Consider the following 24149-nt stretch of genomic DNA (forward strand, 5'->3'; position numbering starts at 1 on the left):
CCTCTCCCTCGCTCTCTGCCTCGCGCTCTGCCTCGCACGCTCGCTCTGCCTCGCCCTCTCTCTCTCTGCCTCTCCCTCTCTCTCCCTCGCTCTCTCTCTCTCTGCCTCTCCCTCGCTCTCTCTCTCTCTCTGCCTGGCCCCCCCTCGCGCTCTCTCTCTGCCTCTCCCTCGCGCTCTCTCTGCCTCTGCCCTCGCTCTCTCTCTCTCTCTCTCTGCCTCTCCCTCTCCTCTCTCTCTGCCTCTCCCTCGCTCTCTCTCTCTGCCTCTCCCTCGCTCTCTCTCTCTGCCTCTCCCTCGCTCTCTCTCTCTCTCTCTCTGCCTCTCCCTCGCTCTCTCTCTCTGCCTCTCCCTGCCTCGCCCTCTCTCTCTCTGCCTCTCCCTCTCTCTCCCTGCCTCTCCCTCTCTCTCTCTGCCTCTCCCTCTCTCTCCCTATGCGTCTGCCTCTCCCTCTCTCTGCCTCTCCCTCTTTCTGCCTCTCCCTCTCTCTCTGTCTCTCCCTGTCTCTCCCCTGCCTCGCCCTCTCTCTCTCTGCCTCTCCCTCTGCCTCTCCCTCTCTCTCCCTCTGCCTCTCCCTCTCTCTCCCTCTGCCTCTCCCTCCCTCTGCCTCTCCCTCTCTCTCCCTCTGCCTCTCCCTCGCTCTCTCTCTCTCTGCCTCTCCCTCGCTCTCTCTCTCTCTGCCTCTCCCTCGCTCTCTCTCTCTCTGCCTCTCCCTCGCTCTCTCTGCCTCTCCCTCACTCTCTCTCTCTCTCTGCCTCTCCCTCGCTCTCTCTCTCTCTGCCTCTCCCTCGCTCTCTCTCTGCCTCTCCCTCGCTCTCTCTGCCTCTCCCTCACTCTCTCTCTCTCTCTGCCTCTCCCTCGCTCTGCCTCTCCCTTGCTCTCTCTCGCTCTGCCTCTCCCTCGCTCTCTCTCGCTCTGCCTCTCTCCCTCGCTCTGCCTCTCTCCCTCGCTCTGCCTCTCTCCCTCGCTCTGCCTCTCTCCCTCGCTCTGCCTCTCTCCCTCGCTCTGCCTCTCTCCCTCGCTCTGCCTCTCTCCCTCGCTCTGCCTCTCTCTCTCGCTCTGCCTCTCTCCCTCGCTCTGCCTCTCTCCCTCGCTCTGCCTCTCTCCCTCGCTCTGCCTCTCTCCCTCGCTCTGCCTCTCTCCCTCGCTCTGCCTCTCTCCCTCGCTCTGCCTCTCTCCCTCGCTCTGCCTCTCTCCCTCGCTCTGCCTCTCTCCCTCGCTCTGCCTCTCTCCCTCGCTCTGTCTCTCGCGCTCTCTCTCTCGCGCTCTCTCTCTCGCGCTCTCTCTCTCGCGCTCTCTCTCTCGCGCTCTCTCTCTCTCTCCCTCCCCTGTTCCTCCACTCTGGTCGAAACCCAGGCCCATTCCACCCCTTTCTACATCGGTATTCCCCCCCGTACATTCACCCATTCGGATAACCATCCCATTCCCTTCCCAAAGCCTCGATTGAACCTGCCTGCACCACACTCTCAGGCAGGGCATTCCCGATCCTAACCCCTCGCTGGGGGCAAGAGTTCCTCCTCCTGTCTCCATTGCTCCTTTCCCCAATCCCCTTAACCCTGCCCTCCCCCCCCCTCCCCCCCCCCCCACTCCGGTTCCCGATCCCTCCACTAACGGGAACGGTTCCTCCCTCTCGACTCTCCCAGACCCCCTCTTGTGATGTTGAACACCCTCAATCAAATCTCCTCTCAATCTCGTAACATAACCTGCACATCTTCGGACACTAAGGGACAATTTAGCACGGCCAATCCACCTAACCTGCACATCTTCGGACACTAAGGGACAATTTAGCACGGCCAATCCACCTAACCTGCACATCTTCGGACACTAAGGGACAATTTAGCACGGCCAATCCACCTAACCTGTACATCTTCGGACACTAAGGGACAATTTAGCATGGCCAATCCACCTACCCTGTACATCTTTGGACACTAAGGGACAATTTAGCACGGCCAATCCACCTAACCTGCACATCTTTGGGCACTAAGGGACAATTTAGCACGGCCAATCCACCTAACCTGCACATCTTTGGACACTAAGGGACAATTTAGCACGGCCAATCCACCTACCCTGTACATCTTTGGACACTAAGGGGCAATTTAGCACGGCCAATCCACCTGACCTGCACATCTTTGGACACTAAGGGGCAATTTAGCATGGCCAATCCACTGAACCTGCACATCTTTGGACACTAAGGGGCAATTTAGCACGGCCAATCCACCTAACCTGCACATCTTTGGGCACTAAGGGACAATTTAGCATGGCCAATCCACCTAGCCTGCATATCTGTGACTGTGGGAGGAAACCGGAGCACCCGGAGGAAATCCATACAGACACCCTCACCCCCCCCCCCCCCCCCACCCCTCCTTCCCCCTTCCCCTGGACTGGCTGGGTACCTCCTAATGATGTGTGGACTGCCTCCCGCCACCAGAGGTCTCCCACATCCCTGCTCCCGTCCTGGGTGAACTTTTCTCCACACCCCTCTCCGGGGGGGGGGGGGGGGGGGGGGGGGGGGGGGGGATTCGACCGCCGCCCCGAAGGGCCCGGAACGGTCCACAGTCGTCCAGCCCGGAGGCTGAATCAGGTCTGACGCCTCTTCCCGGATTCTGCAATCTCCGCGCCTGCCTTCGAACACTCGGCGATCCCGTCGCCCCCCCCTTCCCCCCCCACCCCACCCCACTCACCCGACGGGATGTCCACGCTGGCGATGGGTATGGTCACCCCCTCCAGCGTCCCCAGGATGGCGGCGAAAGGCTCGCGGACCTGCCCTCGGAAGCTGAAGCCAAAGACAGCGTCAACGATCAGGTTGTACACTTCGTCCAGGAAGCGGGGCTGCGGGAGGGATGGAAGGGAGCGGTGTTAAGACACCCGGCAAACCTGCCAGAACGCAGCAAATCTCCACTGGGACGACCGGCCACACACACAGAGAGACGGGGAATCACGCGGCGGGATTACTCGGTGAAAGAGGTCCCACTCCGTTTGAGAGACAGAGAGAGAAAGAGGAAGTGTGTTGGAGAGGTTCAGGGAGGGGATTCCAGAGTTCAGCCCCACCCCCACCCCAGGCAGCTGAAGGCACGGCCGCCAATGGTGGAGCGATGGGAATGGGAGGCATTCTCGAGGGGCCGGGATTGTAGCAGAGATAGGGAGGGGATGTAGGGGCTGGAGGAGGTTACAGAGATAGGGAGGGGGTGTAGGGGCTGGAGGAGGTTACAGAGATAGGGAGGGGGTGTAGGGGCTGGAGGAGGTTACAGAGATAGGGAGGGAGTGTAGGGGCTGGAGGAGGTTGCAGAGATAGGGAGGGGGTGTCGGGACTAGAGGAGGTTACAGAGATAACGAGGGGGTGTAGGGGCTGGAGGAGGTTACAGAGATAGGGAGGGGGTGTAGGGGCTGGAGGAGGTTACAGAGATAGGGAGGGGATGTAGGGCATAGAGGAGGTTACAGAGATAGGGAGGGGGTGTAGGGGCTGGAGGAGGTTACAGAGATAGGGAGGGGAGGTAGGGGCTGGAGGAGGTTACAGAGATAGGGAGGGGGTGTAGGGGCTGGAGGAGGTTACAGAGATAGGGAGGGGGTGTAGGGGCTGGAGGAGGTTACAGAGATAGGGAGGGGGTGTAGGGGCTGGAGGAGGTTACAGAGATAGGGAGGGAGTGTAGGGGCTGGAGGAGGTTGCAGAGATAGGGAGGGGGTGTCGGGACTAGAGGAGGTTACAGAGATAACGAGGGGGTGTAGGGGCTGGAGGAGGTTACAGAGATAGGGAGGGGTAGGGGCTGGAGGAGGTTCCAGAGATAGGGAGGGGGTGTAGGGACTGGAGGAGTTTACAGAGATAGGGAGGGAGTGTAGGGGCTGGAGGAGGTTGCAGAGATAGGGAGGGGGTGTCGGGACTAGAGGAGGTTACAGAGATAACGAGGGGGTGTAGGGGCTGGAGGAGGTTACAGAGATAGGGAGGGGATGTAGGGGCTGGAGGAGGTTACAGAGATAGGGAGGGGGTGTAGGGGCTGGAGGAGGTTACAGAGATAGGGAGGGGGTGTAGGGGCTGGAGGAGGTTACAGAGATAGGGAGGGGGTGTAGGGGCTGGAGGAGGTTACAGAGATAGGGAGTGTAGGGGCTGGAGGAGGTTGCAGAGATAGGGAGGGGGTGTCGGGACTAGAGGAGGTTACAGAGATAACGAGGGGGTGTAGGGGCTGGAGGAGGTTACAGAGATAGGGAGGGGTAGGGGCTGGAGGAGGTTCCAGAGATAGGGAGGGGGTGTAGGGACTGGAGGAGTTTACAGAGATAGGGAGGGGGTGTAGGGGCTGGAGGAGGTTACAGAGATAGGGAGGGGGTGTAGGGGCTGGAAGAGGTTACAGAGATAGGGAGGGGATGTAGGGCATAGAGGAGGTTACAGAGATAGGGAAAGGGTGTAGAGGCTGGAGGAGGTTACAGAGATAGGGAGGGAGTGTCGGGGCTGGAGGAGGTTACAGAGATAGGGAGGAGGTGTTGGGGCTGGAGGAGGTTACAGATAGGGAAGGGGTGTAGGGGCTGGAGGAGGTTACAGAGATAGGGAGGGGGTGTAGGGGCTGGAGGAGGTTACAGAGATAGGGAGGGGGTGTAGGGGATGGAGGAGGTTACAGAGATAACGAGGGGGTGTAGGGGCTGGAGGAGGTTACAGAGATAGGGAGGGGATGTAGGGGCTGGAGGAGGTTACAGAGATAGGGAGGGGGTGTAGGGGCTGGAGGAGGTTACAGAGATAGGGAGGGGGTGTAGGGGCTGGAGGAGGTTACAGAGATAGGGAGTGTAGGGGCTGGAGGAGGTTGCAGAGAAAGGGAGGGGGTGTCGGGACTAGAGGAGGTTACAGAGATAACGAGGGGGTGTAGGGGCTGGAGGAGGTTACAGAGATAGGGAGGGGTAGGGGCTGGAGGAGGTTCCAGAGATAGGGAGGGGGTGTAGGGACTGGAGGAGTTTACAGAGATAGGGAGGGGGTGTAGGGGCTGGAGGAGGTTACAGAGATAGGGAGGGGGTGTAGGGGCTGGAAGAGGTTACAGAGATAGGGAGGGGATGTAGGGCATAGAGGAGGTTACAGAGATAGGGAAGGGGTGTAGAGGCTGGAGGAGGTTACAGAGATAGGGAGGGAGTGTCGGGGCTGGAGGAGGTTACAGAGATAGGGAGGAGGTGTTGGGGCTGGAGGTTACAGAGATAGGGAGGGGGTGTAGGGGCTGGAGGAGGTTACAGATAGGGAAGGGGTGTAGGGGCTGGAGGAGGTTACAGAGATAGGGAGGGGGTGTAGGGGATGGAGGAGGTCACAGAGATAGGGAGGGGGTGTAGGGACTAGAGGAGGTTACAGAGGTAGGGAGGGGGTGTAGGGACTAGAGGAGGTTACAGAGCTAGGGTGGGGTGTAGGGGCTGGAGGAGGCTACAGTGATAGGGAGGGGGTGTAGGGGCTGGAGGAGGTTACAGAGAAAGGGATGGGGTGTAGGGACTAGAGGAGGTTACAGAGAATGGGAGGGGATGTAGGGGCTGGAGGTTACAGAGATAGGGAGGGGGTGTAGGGGCTGGAGGAGGTTACAGAGATAGGGATGGGGTGTAGGGGCTGGAGGAGGTTACAGATAGGGGGGGGGTGTAGGGGCTGGAGGAGGTTACAGAGATAGGGAGGGGGTGTAGGGGCTGGAGGAGGTTACAGAGATAGGGAGGGGGTGTAGGGGCTGGAGGAGGTTACAGAGATAGGGAGGGGGTGTAGGGACTGGAGGAGGTTAGAGATATGGAGGGAGCTGTAGGAGGTTACAGAGATAGGGAGGGGGTGTAGGGGCTGGAAGAGGCTACAGAGATAGGGAGGGGGTGTAGGGGCTGGAGGGGGTTACAGAGATAGGGAGGGGGTGTAGGGGCTGGAGGAGGTTGCAGAGATAGGGAGGGGGTGTCGGGACGAGTGGAGGTTACAGAGATAGGGAGGGGGTGTAGGGGCTGGAGGAGGTTACAGAGATAGGGAGGGGGTGTAGGGGCTGGAGGAGGTTCCAGAGATAGGGAGGGGTGTAGGGACTGGAGGAGTTTACAGAGATAGGGAGGTGGTGTAGGGACTGGGGGAGGTTACAGAGATAGGGAGGTGGTGTAGGGGCTGGAGGAGGTCACAGAGATAGGGAGGGATGTAGGGACTAGAGGAGGTTACAGAGATAGGGAGGGGGTGTAGGGGCTGGAGGAGGTTACATAGGGAGGGGGTGAAGGGGCTAGAGGAGGCTAGAGATAGGGAGGGGGTGTAGGGACTGGAGGAGGTTACAGAGATAGGGAGGGGGTGTAGGGATTGGAGGAGGTTACAGAGATAGGGAGGGTGTGAAGGGGCTGGATGAGGTTACAGAGATAGGGAGGGGGGTGTAGGGGCTGGAGGAGGTTACAGAGATAGGGAGGGGGGTGTAGGGGCTGGAGGAGGTTACAGAGATAGGGAGGGGGTGTAGGGGCTGGAGGAGGTTACAGAGATAGGGAGGGGGTGTCGGGGCTGGTGGGGGTTACAGAGATAGGGAGGGCGTGTAGGGGCTGGAGGAGGTTACAGAGATAGGGAGGGGGTGTAGGGGCTGGAGGGGGTTACAGAGATAGGGAGGGTGTGTAGGGGCTGCAGGAGGTTACAGAGATAGGGAGGGGCTGTAGGGGCTGCAGGAGGTTACAGAGATAGGGAGGGGGTGTAGGGGCTGGAGGAGGTTACAGAGATAGGGAGGGGGGTGTAGGAGCTGGAGGAGGTTACAGAGATAGGGAGGGGGTGTAGGGACTCGAGGAGGTTACAGAGATGGGGAGGTGGTGCAGGGGCTGGAGGAGGTTACAGAGATAGGGAGGGGGTGTAGGGACTCGAGGAGGTTACAGAGAAAGGGAGGTGGTGCAGGGGCTCTATCAGTTGACCCTGGCCTTTCAGTGGATGCCAATTGGTAAACCTTCCTCTCCAGTTCTTGGGACACGCACACATTCCGATGCTCATTCATAATCGAACTGAGCGACAGAACTAGCTCAAGGGGCTGAATGGCCACTTTCTCTCCCCGTGTTCGAAAGGGAGAAAATCTCGGCCGGGGAAAGTGAATTAATTGTGCGTGTTGTTTGGGAAATAAAGATTGCTGAATTTCTTCAGCTTCTGTGGGAAGTAGAGATGTTGTTGGTCTTTCTTGACGTTGGGTGGACCAGGACAGACCGTTGGTGATGGTGCCCCCCCAGGAGCTCTCGACCATCTCCACTTAGGAGCCATTCCTGGTGTTCTGGGGCAGGGGATTAGAGAACCCCAAAGTGTATCATGGAGTTCACCTGACCCACAACCTTTAACAGATTGTGGTATGGGGAGCACACGGCCCACTCTACAGGTACAGCAGAAATGGAAAAGTATTTTTTAAAGCAAAACAATGTTTATTCCATGAACTCAAGTTAACCTTTTTAAAACATAATGAACATCTTAGCAACCATCAATTCAAATACAGCCCCCAAAGACTACAACACTAAGTAATCCTTTAAGCTTTCCTTTTAACATCCACAAGACTTAAAACACCTTTTATCAGAAGCACATCAGGTTATCATAGAATTTACAGTGCAGAAGGAGGCCATTCGGCCCATCGATTCTGCACCGGCTCTTGGAAAGAGCACCCTACCCAAGGTTAACACCTCCACCCTATCTCCATAACCCAGTAACCCCACCCAACACTAAGGGCAATTTTGGACACTATGGGCAATTTAGCATGGCCAATCCACCTAACCTGCACATCTTTGGACACTAAGGGACAATTTAGCACGGCCAATCCACCTAACCTGCACATCTTTGGACACTAAGGGACAATTTAGCACGGCCAATCCACCTAACCTGCACATCTTTGGACACTAAGGGACAATTTAGCACGGCCAATCCACCTAACCTGCACATCTTTGGACACTAAGGGACAATTTAGCACGGCCAATCCACCTAACCTGCACATCTTTGGACACTAAGGGACAATTTAGCACGGCCAATCCACCTAACCTGCACATCTTTGGACACTAAGGGACAATTTAGCATGGCCAATCCACCTAACCTGCACATCTTTGGACTGTGGGAGGAAACCGGAGCACCCGGAGGAAACCCACGCACACACGGGGAGGACGTGCAGACTCCGCACAGACAGTGACCCAAGCCGGAATCGAACCTGGGACCCTGGAGCTGTGAAGCAATTGTGCTAACCACGATGCTTCCCAAAGTTAAAGTCACTACTGTTATAAGTTTTAAATCACCAGGATCAATTTAGTCTTTAGATTACAGAGAGAGACTCTAATACCCCTTCTGGCTATGACTGCAGCTATCCAGCTCTGAAAACGAAACTAAAACACACCCTGCAGCAAACAGCCTAAAACGAAAGTAAAAAGCTGACAGACAGCCCATCTCCACTCCCTCTGACATCACTGCAGTAATAAATACCCATTTCTTAAAGGTACTCTCACTACAGACATTTATATACACACCAATGTATAAACACCCATTTCTGAAAGGTACTCTCACTACAGATATTTATAGACATACCCATTTATAAACATCCATTTCTTAAAGGTACTCTCACATGACACTGGGAATTGAACAGCTCTCCAGTCTGCCAGGAGAAGATAGGCAGCACAAGGGAGTTGCAAAGAGACAAGCTTCCAAAGGAACAAGATACAAGGCAGATAACCAGGGAATTGGGACAGACAGAACGTTTGAGAAACCCGAAGTTGAGGGAACAGGTATTGTTCAGAAGAATTCAAGGAAGAGTGAACAATGTGTTCCGAGTTACAGACAATTGCAGTTTACCAGGTTTAAAGTGGGACTTCCAGAGGTAGATGAAACGTCTTGAGGTCAGTTCAATGGAGGGTCTGAAGAGTTGAAGCAATCGTCGCCCGTTTGCGAGGCAACCTCCAGGGGGCTACCTGGCCGCAGGATTCCAGCCTCTGACCGGTTTTCACAGCCACGGGATTTGAGGCGTAGCGGGTGTGGAGATGGATTGGCCTGCGGTGCGGTAGGGGGGGGGTGAGCAATGACCGCCACACCTGCATGCACGGAGTTCCTTACCTCTGAAGGGAACTCGGCGAGGAAAGGGATGCCCATCTTCTGGCACTGGGTGGTGAGCGCCTCGAAGAGGGGCTTGCTTGGGCGTTTCGGGTAGAAGATGCTCGGTTCGTAGCCCTGCGGAAAGGAGAGGAAAACATTAGCGGAGAGGGCGGAAACGAGGTAGAAAGACCCAGACCGGGCGGACGGACGTTGCAGTTGCATTTGGCAGAAGGAAGTACCCGCTTGCTCACCGGGCAGGCTGGCCTGCCCACTCAGCGGGGGGGGCGAGGGAGAGAGGCAGGCGGACGATGTTACAGCTCCACTCAGTCACTGCTGCTGAGACGGGGAGCCTCTGGCACAGCTGAACGCGTCACCCCGAAGCCATCAGGAACAGACGGACACGGCAGAGGCAGGAGGAGCAACTTTTCAGGGCGGAGGAGGACGCCATTCAGCCCCTCCAGCTTGTTCGACCTTTCGATTAGATTGTGGGTGATCAACACCAGGTTCATCCCCCTCTTCCCCCCCCCCCCCCCCCCCCCCCACCACAGGAGATACTTTCTCCCCATCCATCCTTCTTTCAGCATCTTAAACCCCACCCTCAATTGGATCACCCCCTTAACCTCCGACACTCGAAGGAACACAAGTCTCGTACGTGCGACCTTCCTCTGAATTAAACCCTTTCAGCATCCACGGTCGTTCTGGTGAATTTGTGCTGCGCTTTCACCCCGTCCGAGGGCCAATATAGCCTTCTTGATGCGCACGATTCAGGAAACCAGTTATTCCCAATGGAACCGAACCAGGGGATCACACATCTCACCCCGTGCTCATCCTGTCCTGGGAGTGTTTGATGGGGACAGTGTAGAGGGAGCTTTACTCTGTATCTAACCCCGTGCTGTACCTGTCCTGGGAGTGTTTGATGGGGACAGTGTAGAGGGAGCTTTACTCTGTATCTAACCCCGTGCTGTACCTGCCCTGGGAGTGTTTGGTGGGGACAGTGCAGAGGGAGCTTTACTCTGCATCTAACCCCGTGCTGTACCTGTCCTGGGAGTGTTTGATGGGGACAGTGCAGAGGGAGCTTTACTCTGTATCTAACCCCGTGCTGTACCTGTCCTGGGAGTGTTTGATGGGGACAGTGCAGAGGGAGCTTTACTCTGTATCTAACCCCGTGCTGTACCTGTCCTGGGAGTGTTTGATGGGGACAGTGTAGAGGGAGCTTTACTCTGTATCTAACCCTGTGCTGTACCTGTCCTGGGAGTGTTTGATGGGGACAGTGTAGAGGGAGCTTTGCTCTGTATCTAATCCCGTGCTGTACCTGTCCTGGCAGTGTTTGATGGGGACAGTGTAGAGGGAGCTTTGCTCTGTATCTAACCCCGTGCTGTACCTGTCCTGGGAGTGTTTGATGGGGACAGTGTAGAGGGAGCTTTACTCTGTATCTAACCCCGTGCTGTACCTGTCCTGGGAGTGTTTGGTGGGGACAGTGCAGAGGGAGCTTTACTCTGTATCTAACCCCGTGCTGTACCTGTCCTGGGAGTGTTTGATGGGGACAGTGTAGATGGAGCTTTACTCTGTATCTAACCCCGTGCTGTACCTGTCCTGGGTGTGTTTGATGGGGACAGTGTCGAGGGAGCTTTACTCTGTATCTAACCCCGTGCTGTTCCTGTCCTTGGAGTGTTTGATGGGGACAGGGTAGCGGGAGCTTTACTCTGTATCTAACCCCGTGCTGTACCTGTCCTGGGAGTGTTTGATGGAGACAGTGTAGAGGGAGCATTACTCTGTATCTAACCCTGTGCTGTACCTGTCCTGGGAGTGTTTGATGGACACAGTGTAGAGGGAGCTTTACTCTGTATCTAACCCCGTGCTGTACCTGTCCTGGGAGTGTTTGATGGGGATAGTGCAGAGGGAGCTTTACTCTGTATCTAACCCCGTGCTGTACCTGTCCTGGGTGTTTGATGGGGACAGTGTAGAGGGAGCTTTACTCTGTATCTAACCCTGTGCTGTACCTGTCCCGGGAGTATTTGAACTTACAAAGAGTTTCAGGTGCCTCGCACACACAAGTCCATCTCCGCCATTATTTCCTGGTCCGCACAATATCAACACGGTGGGAGATTGTTTCCGAAGCGATGGTAGAGGATAGACCTGGAAGACGGACGGAGAAGTGAATAATAGTGACACAATATTCACACAATCTATATACACAGCAGTCCCTCTTTATATGTGCTCAAGACTCTTAATCAATTATAGAATCCTTACAGTGCAAAAGGAGACCATTCGGTCCTTCTAGTCTACACCAACCCTGAAAGTGCGCCTTGTCTAGGCCCACTCCCCCGCCCTATCCCCATCTAAACTTTTGGGACAACTTAGAGTGGCTAATCAACCTAGCAATCAATACCCTCCAACTGTTTACGCTGAACCTTAATATGTTACAAAGAACAATACAGCACAGGATCAGGCCCTTCGGCCCTCCCAGCCTGTACCGGCCATGATACCACCCTTGGCCCAAACCCTCAGCCCTTCCTTGTGCCGTATCCCTCTATCCCCGTCCTATCCATGTGTTTGTCAAGATGCCTTTTGAACGCCGTTAATGTATCTGCTTCCACAGCCTCCCCCTGGCAACGCGTTCCAGTCACTCAATGAACAAAGAACAAAGAAAAGTACAGCACAGGAACAGGCCCTTCGGCCCTCCAAGCCTGCGCCGACCGTACTGCCCGTCGAAACTAAAATCGTCTACGCTTCCTGGGCCCGTATCCCTCTATTCCCATCCTATTCATGTATTTGTCAAGATGCCCCTTAAACGTCACTATCGTCCCTGCTTCCACCACCTCCTCCGGCAGCGAGTTCCAGGCACCCACTACCCTCTGTGTAAAAAAAAACTTGCCTCGTACATCTCTTCGAAACCTTGCCCCTCGCACCTTTAACCTATGCCCCCTAGTAATTGACCCCTCCACCCTGGGAACGAGTGACTGCCCATCCACTCTATCCATGCCCCCTGTAGACCTCTATCAGGTCACCCTGAGGAAGTGAGCAAATGAATCTGATGGACAGTAGGACCCTGAGAGTAATGTGCTCACAGACAAAGAACAAAGGAATTTAGCAAAGCCTGGCTAGAGACCCTTGGGGGAGGGTAGCCTGATGGAAAGAATGGTGAAAAGGATGCTGGGTAACAAGGGGCCCAGGATTGAGAAATGCAAAGTGACCCAATCAGGATATATGGCCAGGTCAGGAGGTGTAGAGAATGACCAATGGGAAGCTTATATGTGAATCTTACTGTGATTTTGAATATATCCTTTGTCTTCCCAGTCTCTTTATCCTGGTCTCTGCAGAAGACAGAGTGTCCTGAGGTCCTATGGATTGAGTCAGCCTTGCAAGTTAGTTATTATTAAATGATATACCTGCAAATCCATCTCAGATTTTATTGAATCTAGACTGACAGCAAAATAATCAGGGATTAACAACCCCTCAACCTCCGTCAGCCCCCTCTGCAGAGCTAACACCCTCCAGACCAGGCAAAATCCGGGTAAACCTCCTCTGCACCCTCTCCAAAGCCTCCACATCCTTCTGGTCATGCGCCGATCAGAACTGAGCGCGATATTCCGAGGTATCATAACATTAACGGTGGGTGTCTGACTGGTGGGTACTGCCCAGTGATTGACTACATCAGACGCAGTGGCCCGATCGATCGATCGATCAGAGAAAAAAAAACACACGCGCACAAATGACCCGATAAGAAATCAGCAACTGCCAGGCAACAGCAAATGGCCTTGCCGATGGCGGAGAGGATTGCGAGGCGTACACCAGGCAACCCAGAGAGCCGGAAGGTGGATAGGGGGGAGTGGTGTTACGGGCCGGGGTTTCGAAAACTCTAAGGAATATTGTGGAGTTCACCTGACCTATAACTGTTTATTGAATGTGGCTAAGGTAAACGCAAGAGGCTGCCTTTCAGGTTTATTCAACATTCTCAGGCGCTTTTAATCAAAAAACAAGCTTTATTCTGCAAATTTAGTTAGCATTTGTATAGACACTCACAGTAGGCATTTCCATCAACTACAACCCCACACAGCTACAGTAATCTGAATGAATTCCTCCTTAACTGTTCCAATTTACAGCTACAGTAATCTGAATGAATTCCTCCTTAACTGTTCCAATTTACAGCTACAGTAATCTGAATGAATTCCTCCTTAACTGTTCCAATTTACAGCTACAGTAATCTGAATGAATTCCTCCTTAACTGTTCCAATTTACAGCTACAATAATCTGAATGAATTCCCCCTTAACTGTTCCAATTTACAGCTACAGTAATCTGAATGAATTCCTCCTTAACTGTTCCAATTTACAGCTAGTAATCTGAATGAATTCCTCCTTAACTGTTCCAATTTACAGCTACAGTAATCTGAATGAATTCCTCCTTAACTGTTCCAATTTACAGCTACAGTAATCTTTTTATTAAATATAATTTTTATTGGAATTTTTTACAGAAAATATAAAACATAACGACAAACAATGAAATGCAACAAAATAACCCATAATAACTAACACCCCCAGACCGTATCGACGCACGTATCACATCCCCCCCCCACCCCCCCAACCCCAATGTCAGCTACAGTAATCTGAATGAATTCCTCCTTAACTGTTCCAATTTACAGGTACAGTAATCTGAATGAATTCCCCCTTAACTGTTCCAATTTGATAACAAAATCCAAGTAAAGCCAGAAACCCTTATCAAAGGCGTGGCTCCAGCACACGGCACTCTCATTGGTATAAGACTTGTTACTGATACTCTGTCCCCCTTCTCAAACAGAGGATTTGAATTCCAGAGAGCAATCATCTCTTTTATGTTACCAAGCAGTGTGGAAACAGCTTTTCAAATGAAGATAGAGAGACACTTCTATCAACCTGTGCAGTTCAAACCCAGTCCCAAACTCAAAGCGAAACTCAGAGCCACAGCCCAGCTCCACCCACACCATGACATCACTGAAGCCATGTGATAAGACAAAAACATTGCTTAAAAGGGACACTCCCGTGACAGTGGTGGTCACCGCAACATCACCCGCTTGACTGAGTCTTCCCTGTTGCCGCCCTTACCCACGCCGACTGCACGACGAGACCTACCTTGGCAATGGCCGACGCACAGCTTAAGCCCGCTAGCTCCATCAGTTGGTCCACACTGAATTTGTACTCAGTGAACAGCTCCTGGTCAATGGCCTGGGCCTCTTCCTGCCTGTTGGGCACATGTGTGAGAGAGAGAGAAAGGGAGAGACAAAGAGAGTCAGGTCGCTGAGAGATATCATAGATATCATAGAATTTACAGTGCAGGAGGCCATTCGGCACATCGAGTCTGCACCGGCTCTTGGAAAGAGCACCCTACCAAAGGTCAACACCTCCACCTTATCCCCATAACCCCAGTAACCCCACCCGACACCAAGGGCAATTTTGGACACTAATGGCAATTTATCACGGCCAATCCACCTAACCTGCACATCTTTGGACTGTGGGAGGAAACCGGAGCACCCGGAGGAAACCCACGCACACACGGGGAGGATGTGCAGATTCCGCACAGACAGTGACCCAGCCGGGAATCGAACCTGGGACCCTGGAGCTGTGAAGCAATTGTGCTATCCACAATGCTACCGTGCTGCCCGAAATGATCAGCTCTACCCCACCTCGACCCATTTGTTTTCATTTCATTTTAACTGTCTTTCACCATTTCTTTCTTTCTTAATAAATATTTAATTTCCCCCTGCCCCAATCTTATCCACCTTTCCTACACCTTTCTCCTCTTTGCTTCCCCCTTCCCCTCCCCCCACATCTACAGTTCACCCTCTGATGTTAGTTTCTCTGCAGTTTGGCCTCTCACATCTTTTGTTCTCTCTGGGGACTGTCAATAACACTCTGTTCCCTTGGTTTCTGTGGCCATTAGCACCCGGTTTCCCTGGGTTTCTGTGGCTATGACTCATCTTTCATTCTCACTCCACAGAATAAATATTTCCCACTTTCTCTGTCTGCCAGCTTTGTCAAAGAGTCATCGGACTCGAAACGTTCGCTCTTTTCTCTCCTTACAGATGCTGCCAGACCTGCTGACATTTTCCAGCGTTTTCTCTTTCGAATACAGGGAGTGTTGCAGATTGTAACATTTAGGGCAGCAGGGTAGCATGTTGGGTTACGGGCATAAGGTGGATACGTGGGTTTGAGTAGGGTGATCATGGCTCGGCACAACATCGAGGGCTGAAGGGCCTGTTCTGTGCTGTACTGTTCTATGTTCTATTTTGAGGCCTTTCCCTCGGCCGATGAAGGAGCTGGATTGAAACTTTGTGGGTCTTGGCAGCTTCCGCGGGGAGAGGGAAGCGAGTTGGCGTTTCGGGTCCCCTTGGGACTCTTTGTTCGGAGGGATGTTGCTGAGCTGGGTGGTTCGCAGTGGGGGCTGCATCGAATAACGATGGGGTTTCAATCACCGAGCTGGGGAAAGGAGGAACGAGGAAGACTCGGCGGCGGTAATGTCGAGGTAACGGAGGAGTACGAAACTCGAGGCTCGGGGCACGGTTTCTCAAAGGGGTTACAGTCCCCACCCCCCCCCCCCCCGCGAGAGTTAAATGCCCCTCGATCGGCGCGGACGTGGGTGGGGGCGGGTGGGAGTCGGTCCAGCTGTAAGGGAATCTATCTCCCGCTTCTAAATCAGCTTGGATCTGCACACGTGGGGCAAAGACAATTAATGGCCAAGGAGTCAGACGGCTGAATCACTTTTTAAAATATTTCTACTCTCCCACCTTTTCACAATTTTTCTCCCGAATTTACACCCAACAACAATCAATAACCAACAAAGAATGTCTCAAACCCCATAGCACGGTAGCATGGTGGTTAGCATAAATGCTTCACAGCTCCAGGGTCCCAGGTTCGATTCCCGGCTGGGTCACTGTCTGTGTGGAGTCTGCACGTCCTCCCCGTGTGTGCGTGGGTTTCCTCCGGGTGCTCCGGTTTCCTCCCACAGTCCAAAGATGTGCAGGTTAGGTGGATTGGCCGTGCTAAATTGCCCGTAGTGTCCTAATAAAAGTAAGGTTAAGGGGGGGGGTTGTTGGGTTACGGGTATAGGGTGGATATGAGGGTTTGAGTAGGGTGATCATTGCTCGGCACAACATTGAGGGCCGAAGGGCCTGTTCTGTGCTGTACTGTTCTATGTTCTAACAGTAACAACGATCCCAGCCTCCCACCAACCCCCAGACATCAGCCCGCATGTTAACATAAACAAATGACAAAGAAAACAAGGAATCAGGGATTAGCCATAGCCGTCTTCAACATACACAGCCCCCCCTCCACCCTCCCCCCCCCCCGCGCCAACCCCCCTCCCGCCCCCAAACTATTGTTCGATGTTATCCAGTTCTTGAAAGTGCATAATAAATAACGCCCATGACTTGTAGAACCCCTCCGAGCTTCCCCTCAGTTCGTACTTAACCTTCTCAAGGGTCAAGTATTCCAACAGGTCCCCCCCCTGCCACGCCAGGGCACAGGGTGGAGAGGCTGCTCTCCATCCCAGCAGGATCCTCCTTCGGGCGATCAACGGGGCGAAGGCTACAACATCTGTCCACGCACCCGTCTCCAACCCCGGCCGGTCCGACACCCCGAATATGGCCTCCCGGGGTCCCAGGTCCAGCTTCACATTCGCCACCTTGGAAATTACCCTAAACTCCTTCCAGTAATCCTCTAGCTTTGGGCAGGACCAAAACATATGAACGTGATTAGCGCCCCCCCCTCCCGCAACGCTCACACACATCTTCTACCCCTTCAAACTATCGGCTCATCCTCGCCCTCGTGAGGTGCGCCCTGTACACCACCTTCAGCTGTATCAGCCCCAACCTCGCGCACGAGGTGGAGGCATTCACTCTCCGGAGCACCTCACACCAGACCCCCCCTCCTCTATAACCTCTCCCAATTCTTCCTCCCACTTCGCTTTGATCCCCCAGACGGCTGAATCGAAGAGGACGCGTTGAGTCCGAGAATCGGACGTGATGTTCGATTTCTTGAAAGTAAACGAGCGCTGTGTTGTCGCAGTGGACGGTAACTAAATCGGAATGAGTTCATGAAGACACTCGATGTGTAAATTGGATGTGGGAAAAATAAGGTGTCCGAGAGGGGGAGACAGATTTGAGATACATCGGCTCATAACAAATTGGGATTAAACATTATGGGTGTGGTCCAGCATCCGCAGCAGTTTTAGCGGGAGTCTTGGAATGCTAGATTAGATCAGTAAATTGGCAATTTTGCAGACATACGAACGAGGGGCCCATTCAGCCCCTCGAGCCTGCTACCCCACTGAGCAAGATCATGCAGCGATCTCTAACTCTGCATCCCATCGACCCCACGATATAGCCCCCCCCCCCCTCCCCTCGTTTGTCAAGAATCTCTCCGGCTCCCCCTTTCACAGATTCTGCTTCCACCGCCTTTTGAGGAAGAATGTTCCGGAAACGGAGAGAAAATATTTCTCCTCATCTCCATTTTAAACGGCCGACCCCCCCCCCCCCCCCCCCCCCCCCCCCCCTCAAAAGCGGGCCGAGAGAGAGGGGCGGGTGGGAGAGTGCGTCTCCTTTCCTCTCCTATCCTTTTTGGTCACTAAGGGCAATTTAGCATGGCCAGGGGCAGCACGGTGGCGCAGTGTGTTAGCCCTGATGCCTCACGGCGCCGAGGTCCCAGGTTCGAATCCGGCTCTGGGTCACTGTCCGTGTGGAGTTTGCACATTCTCCCCGTGTCTGCGTGGGTTTCGCCCCCACAATCCAATGATGTGCAGGCTAGGTGGATTGGCCACGCTAAATTGCCCCTTAATTGGTAAAAATTAATTGGGTACTCTAAATTTAAAAAAAAAATTTTTAGCACGGCCAATCCACCCAACCTGCACGTCTTTGGACTGTGGGAGGAAACCGGAGCACCCGGAGGAAACCCACGCACACACGGGGGAGAACGTGCAGACTCCGCACAGACAGTGACCCAGCCGGGAATCGAACCCGGGTCCCTGGCGCCGTGAAGCCACAGTGCTAACCACTATAGGTCTGCGCGATTGTCCGCTACTGCATTTGAACAAAAGGCACCCGTTGCTTACGGGTTCGTACGGGGGGGGGGGGGGGGGGGGGGGGGGGGCCTGGGTTCGATTCCCCACTGGGTCACTGTCTGTGCGGAGTCTGCACGTTCTCCCCGTGTCTGCGCGGGTTTCCTCCGGGTGCTCCGGTTTCCTCCCACAAGTCCCGAGAGACGTGCTGTTAGGTGAATCGGACATTGTGAATTCTCCCTCTGTGTACCCGAACAGGCGCCAGAATGTGGTGACCAGGGGCTTTTCACAGTAACTTCATTGCAGGGTTAACGTCAGCCGACTTGTGATGCCAACAAAGATCGTTATTACGAAACGCATGCTCCACCTCATCATTAAGAAACAGGCCAAACCAGAAGAGGTGCAAGCTGAAAGGTTCAGGACATCTCGCAGTCGGACCCCTGGATCTCTCTCGGACAGAGTACGGAGGGAAGGTAGCCCGTCTGGTTCGAAGGGCTCCAGCCAGGGCCAAAAGGGGGGAATGATGTGGGGCAGTTAGGATTGGGATGAGGATAACCACTCAGCCTTAACACCATTAGTGGACACACAGGGACTGATGTGATGGGGAATGATGTGACACCCGACATTCTCGAACTGTGGACAGCCTGTGCAAACACCCAAGTGAATTGCAAGGCGAGATACCATTTCTGTTGTGTGTACCGTCTTCTTGAGTAGGTTAAAGAAACTCACTGGGCGAGGAACGTATTGCGGTAGCCAGCCATTGGTCACCAGTTCAACAAGATGGGGCAGCACAAGTGGCTAGCACTGTGGCTTCACAGCTCCAGGGTCCCAGGTTCGATTCCCGGCTGGGTCACTGTCTGTGCGGAATCTGCACGTCCTCCCCGTGTCTGCGTGGGTTTCCTCCGGGTGCTCCGGTTTCCTCCCACAGTCCAAAGACGTGCAGGTTAGGTGGATTGGCCGTGCTAAATTGTCCCTTAGTGTCCAAAAAGGATAGGAGGGGTTATTGGGTTACAGGGAAGAGGGTGGAAGTGAGGGCTTAAGTGGGTCGATGCAGCCTTGATGGGCCAAATGGCCTCCTTCTGCCCTGTATGTTCTATGTTAAGATCCTGTAGTAATGAGCAATTTTTTTTTTTTAAATTTAGAGTACCGAATTCATTTTTTCCAATTAAGGGGCAATTTAGCGTGGCCATCCCACCTACCCTGCACATCTTTTGGGTTGTGGGGACGAAACCCACGCAGACAGGGGGAAGAATGTGCAAACTCCACACGGACAGTGATCCAGAGCCGGGATCCAACCTGGGACCTTGGCACACTGCACCATCGTGCTACCCTGTTCTGGGAGTGTTTGATGGGGACAGTGTAGAGGGAGCTTTACTCTGTATCTAACCCCCGTGCTGTACCTGTCCTGGGAGTGTTTGATGGGGACAGTGTAGAGGGAGCTTTACTCTGTATCTAACCCCGTGCTGTACCTGTCCTGGGAGTGTTTGATGGGGACAGTGTGGAGGGAGCTTTACTCTGTATCTAACCCCGTGCTGTACCTGTCCTGGGAGTGTTTGATGGGGACAGTGTAGAGGGAGCTTTACTCTGTATCTAACCCCGTGCTGTACCTGTCCTGGGAGTGTTTGATGGGGACAGTGCAGAGGGAGCTTTACTCTGTATCTAACCACGTGCTGTACCTGTGCTGGGAGTGTTTGATGGGGGACAGTGTAGAGGGAGCTTTACTCTGTATCTAACCCCGTGCTGTACCTGTCCTGGGAGTGTTTGATGGGGACAGTGTAGAGGGAGCTTTACTCTGTATCTAACCCCGTGCTGTACCTGTCCTGGGAGTGTTTGATGGGGACAGTGTAGAGGGAGCTTTACTCTGTATCTAACCCCGTGCTGTTCCTGTCCTGGGAATGTTTGATGGGGACAGTGTAGAGGGAGCTTTACTCTGTGTCTAACCCCGTGCTGTACCTGTCCTGTGAGTGTTTGATGGGGACAGTGTAGAGGGAGCTTTACTCTGTATCTAACCCCGTGCTGTACCTGTCCTGGGAGTGTTTGATGGGGACAGTGTAGAGGGAGCTTTACTCTGTATCTAACCCCGTGCTGTACCTGTCCTGGGAGTGTTTGATGGGGACAGTGTAGAGGGAGCTTTACTCTGTATCTAACCCCGTGTTGTACCTGTCCTGGGAGTGTTTGATGGGGACAGTATAGAGGGAGCTTTACTCTGTATCTAACCCCGTGCTGTACCTGTCCTGGGAGTGTTTGATGGGGACAGTGGAGAGGGAGCTTTACTCTGTATCTAACCCCGTGCTGTACCTGTCCTGGGAGTGTTTGATGGGGACAGTGTAGAGGGAGCTTTACTCTGTATCTAACCCTGTGCTGTACCTGTCCTGGGAGTGTTTGATGGGGACAGTGTAGAGGGAGCTTTACTCTGTATCTAACCCTGTGCTGTACCTGTCCTGGGAGTGTTTGATGGGGACTGTGTAGAGGGAGCTTTACTCTGTATCAAACCCCGTGCTGTACCTGTCCTGGGAGTGTTTGATGGGGACAGTGCAGAGGGAGCTTTACTCTGTATCTAACCCCGTGCTGTACCTGTCCTGGGAGTGTTTGATGGGGGACAGTGGAGAGGGAGCTTTACTCTGTATCTAACCCCGTGCTGTACCTGTCCTGGGAGTGTTTGATGGGGGACAGTGTAGAGGGAGCTTTACTCTGTATCTAACCCCGTTCTCTATGAATGTGCAAACTCCACACGGACAGTGACCCAGAGTCGGGATCGAACCTGGGACCTCGGCGCCGTGAGGCAGCAGTGCTAACCCACTCCGTCACCGTGCTGCCCCACCACAACACTTTTGACCCCTTTCAATGGGGTTAAAACCCCTCGATTAGGTCCCCCCCCCGTCCCCCCCCCCCCCCCCCCCCCCGTCCCCCCCCCCCCCCCCCCCCCCCCGTCCTTAGCCTCGTGCGTGCTTACCCGAGGTACTTGACCGATTTCTCTGCCTGGGTTGAACAGTGTGGATCCATTGTCCCAGGGAGTAGCCGCCACTGCAGGTTGGGACAGAGAAAGCCCCGCACCCCCGGGGTGCCCGGTCCGGTGCTGCAGGCAGCGTGGCGCGAGGCCGCGATTACGCCGAGGCCCAGGAGGGTCCTGATCCCCAACATTCAGCGGCGAGCCTGAGGGCGGGAGAGAGCGGGAGAGAGCGGTCATCGGGGGCAGCGGATTTCACCCCACCCACAGTGCGGCGCTCCCTCAGTACTGACCCTCCCACAGTGCGGCGCTCCCTCAGTACTGACCCTCCCACAGTGCGGCACTCCCTCAGTACTGACCCTCTGACAGTGCGGCTCTCCCTCAGTACTGACCCTCCTACAGTGCGGCACTCCCTCAGTACTGACCCTCCCACAGTGCGGCGCTCCCTCAGTACTGACCCTCCCACAGTGCGGCACTCCCTCAGTACTGACCCTCTGACAGTGCGGCTCTCCCTCAGTACTGACCCTCTGACAGTGCGGCGCTCCCTCAGTACTGACCCTCTGACAGTGCGGCACTCCCTCAGTACTGACCCTCTGACAGTGCGGCGCTCCCTCAGTACTGACCCTCTGACAGTGCGGCACTCCCTCAGTACTGACCCTCTGACAGTGCGGCGCTCCCTCAGTACTGACCCTCCCACAGTGCGGCCCTCCCTCAGTACTGACCCTCCCACAGTGCGGCCCTTCCTCAGTACTGACCCTCCCACAGTGCGGCACTCCCTCAGTACTGACCCTCTGACAGTGCAGCGCTCCCTCAGTACTGACCCTCCCACAGTGCGGCACTCCCTCAGTACTGACCCTCCCACAGTGCGGCACTCCCTCAGCACTGACCCTCTGACAGTGCGGCACTCCCTCAGTACTGACCCTCCCACAGTGCGGCACTCCCTCAGTACTGACCCTCCCACAGTGCGGCGCTCGCTCAGTACTGACCCTCTGACAGTGCGGCGCTCCCTCAGTACTGACCCTCTGACAGTGCGGCACTCCCTCAGTACTGACCCTCTGACAGTGCGGCGCTCCCTCAGCACTGACCCTCCCACAGTGCGGCACTCCCTCAGTACTGACCCCCCCACAGTGCGGCGCTCCCTCAGTACTGACCCTCCCACAGTGCGGCGCTCCCTCAGTACTGACCCTCTGACAGTGCGGCGCTCCCTCAGTACTGACCCTCCCACAGTGCGGCACTCCCTCAGTACTGACACTCCCACAGTGCGGCACTCCCTCAGTACTGACCCACAGTGCGGCGCTCCCTCAGTACTGACCCTCCCACAGTGCGGCGCTCCCTCAGTACTGACCCTCCCACAGTGCAGCGCTCCCTCAGTACTGACCCTCTGACAGTGCGGCACTCCCTCAGTACTGACCCTCTGACAGTGCGGCGCTCCCTCAGTACTGACCCTCCCACAGTGCGGCACTCCCTCAGTACTGACCCTCTGACAGTGCGGCACTCCCTCAGTACTGACCCTCTGACAGTGCGGCACTCCCTCAGTACTGACCCTCCCACAGTGCGGCGCTCCCTCAGTACTGACCCTCCCACAGTGTGGCACTCCCTCAGTACTGACCCTCTGACAGTGCAGCGCTCCCTCAGTACTGACCCTCCCACAGTGCGGCGCTCCCTCAGTACTGACCCTCCCACAGTGCGGCACTCCCTCAGTACTGACCCTCTGACAGTGCGGCACTCCCTCAGTACTGACCCTCTGACAGTGCAGCACTCCCTCAGTACTGACCCTCCCACAGTGCGGCGCTCCCTCAGTACTGACCCTCTGACAGTGCGGTGCTCCCTCAGTACTGACCCTCCCACAGTGCGGCACTCCCTCAGTACTGACCCTCCCACAGTGCGGCACTCCCTCAGTACTGACCCTCCCACAGTGCGGCACTCCCTCAGTACTGACCCTCTGACAGTGCGGCGCTCCCTCAGTACTGACCCTCCCACAGTGCGGCTCTCCCTCAGTACTGACCCTCTGACAGTGCGGCGCTCCCTCAGTACTGACCCTCCCACAGTGCGGCACTCCCTCAGTACTGACCCTCCCACAGTGCGGTGCTCCCTCAGTACTGACCATCCCACAATGCAGCGCTCCCTCAGTACTGACCATCCCACAATGCAGTGCTCCCTCAGTACTGACCCTCCCACAATGCATCGCTCCCTCAGTACTGACCATCCCACAATGCAGCGCTCCCTCAGTACTGACCATCCCACAGTGCGGCACTCCCTCAGTACTGACCTTCTGACAGTGCGGCGCTCCCTCAGTACTGACCCTCTGACAGTGCGGCGCTCCCTCAGTACTGACCCGCCCTCCCCATCAGGTACACCAATAAGAACCAGCTCCCAGCCGTCAATCACAGCTCTCACCCAATAGGACCGAAGCAGGGGCGGCCGTCGCTCTGATGGACAAGCGGCCCGCCCAATCACGCCCCGCCCAAACACTCCCCGCCCCCTTCCCCTCCGCTGATTGACGGCTCCGGTCTCTCCAAGCGGCCACCCGTCGTGGCGGCCCGGATGTACTTTGACAGGCCGGAAGGGGACGGGGCTGGTGGCTGTGAATGGCAGCCCCGGCAGCCAATCGCGGCCGACGCTCCCCCGGCGGGCGGGGCTGGCGTCGTCACCAGGTCACAGCGTTGGGCGGAAGGGGGCGGGCCGCGTGTGTGAGTGGCAGCCCGCCTCGGCCAACCGCCGCCCGCGGCTGCTCCCGGTGGGCGCGGCTGTTTCGTCATCACGTCGCTGCCTCAGGCGGCCGCCAATCGGCTGAGCGGAAGGGGGCGGGCCGCGTGTGTGAGTGGCAGCCCGCTTCAGCCAACCGGGGCTCCCGGGGCTTCTTCGTCATCACGACCCTGTGTCTGGTCCCCTTCAATTACGAATTGAACCAATCAGAGAGACCCCAGCAACCCTCTCCCGTTACAGACAGGCAGGCCGTCCAATGGGAAAGGGAAGGACGCCGTCAGTCATTGAGCAGGAGCCAATGGAAGGGAAGGGGCGGGATTAACCCGTTGGGCCCCCTCCTATTGTCTGAGGCCTTGCCCCGCCCCCACTCCCAGCATTTCTGCTCAAGAGGCCATTCGGCCCCTCTTGTCCGTACCGGCTTCTCTGAAAGAGCGCCGCACTTCGGCCCAATCCCCCGCTCTATTCCCGTAATCCCAATATAACCTTCGGACAAT

The 24149-nt window shown here is 55.3% G+C and overlaps 1 protein-coding gene across 11 annotated transcripts in view; it reads right to left on the reverse strand.

Annotated features, from left to right (window-relative positions):
* Positions 1 to 23287, reverse strand: part of naxe (NAD(P)HX epimerase) — a 27243-nt gene extending 3956 nt beyond the window's left edge. For 3 of the 11 annotated variants that reach the window (XR_005459045.1, XM_038787223.1, XM_038787214.1), the window contains exons 1-6: positions 23252 to 23287; positions 20956 to 21155; positions 14084 to 14192; positions 11003 to 11113; positions 8999 to 9112; positions 2679 to 2826 (exon numbers count right to left, since the gene is read on the reverse strand). Coding sequence is in view for 10 of the 11 variants with exons in the window: in XM_038787223.1 (XP_038643151.1) it covers positions 2679 to 2826; positions 8999 to 9112; positions 11003 to 11113; positions 14084 to 14192; positions 20956 to 21143 (670 nt within the window). In the remaining variant the exon portion in view is untranslated. The other 8 variants (XM_038787220.1, XM_038787216.1, XM_038787219.1 and 5 more) reach the window with 8 other exon arrangements.
* Positions 23288 to 24149: the final 862 nt, after the last annotated feature.

Source organism: Scyliorhinus canicula, chromosome 30 (assembly GCF_902713615.1).
Source record: "Scyliorhinus canicula chromosome 30, sScyCan1.1, whole genome shotgun sequence".
Classification (NCBI taxonomy): domain Eukaryota; kingdom Metazoa; phylum Chordata; class Chondrichthyes; order Carcharhiniformes; family Scyliorhinidae; genus Scyliorhinus; species Scyliorhinus canicula.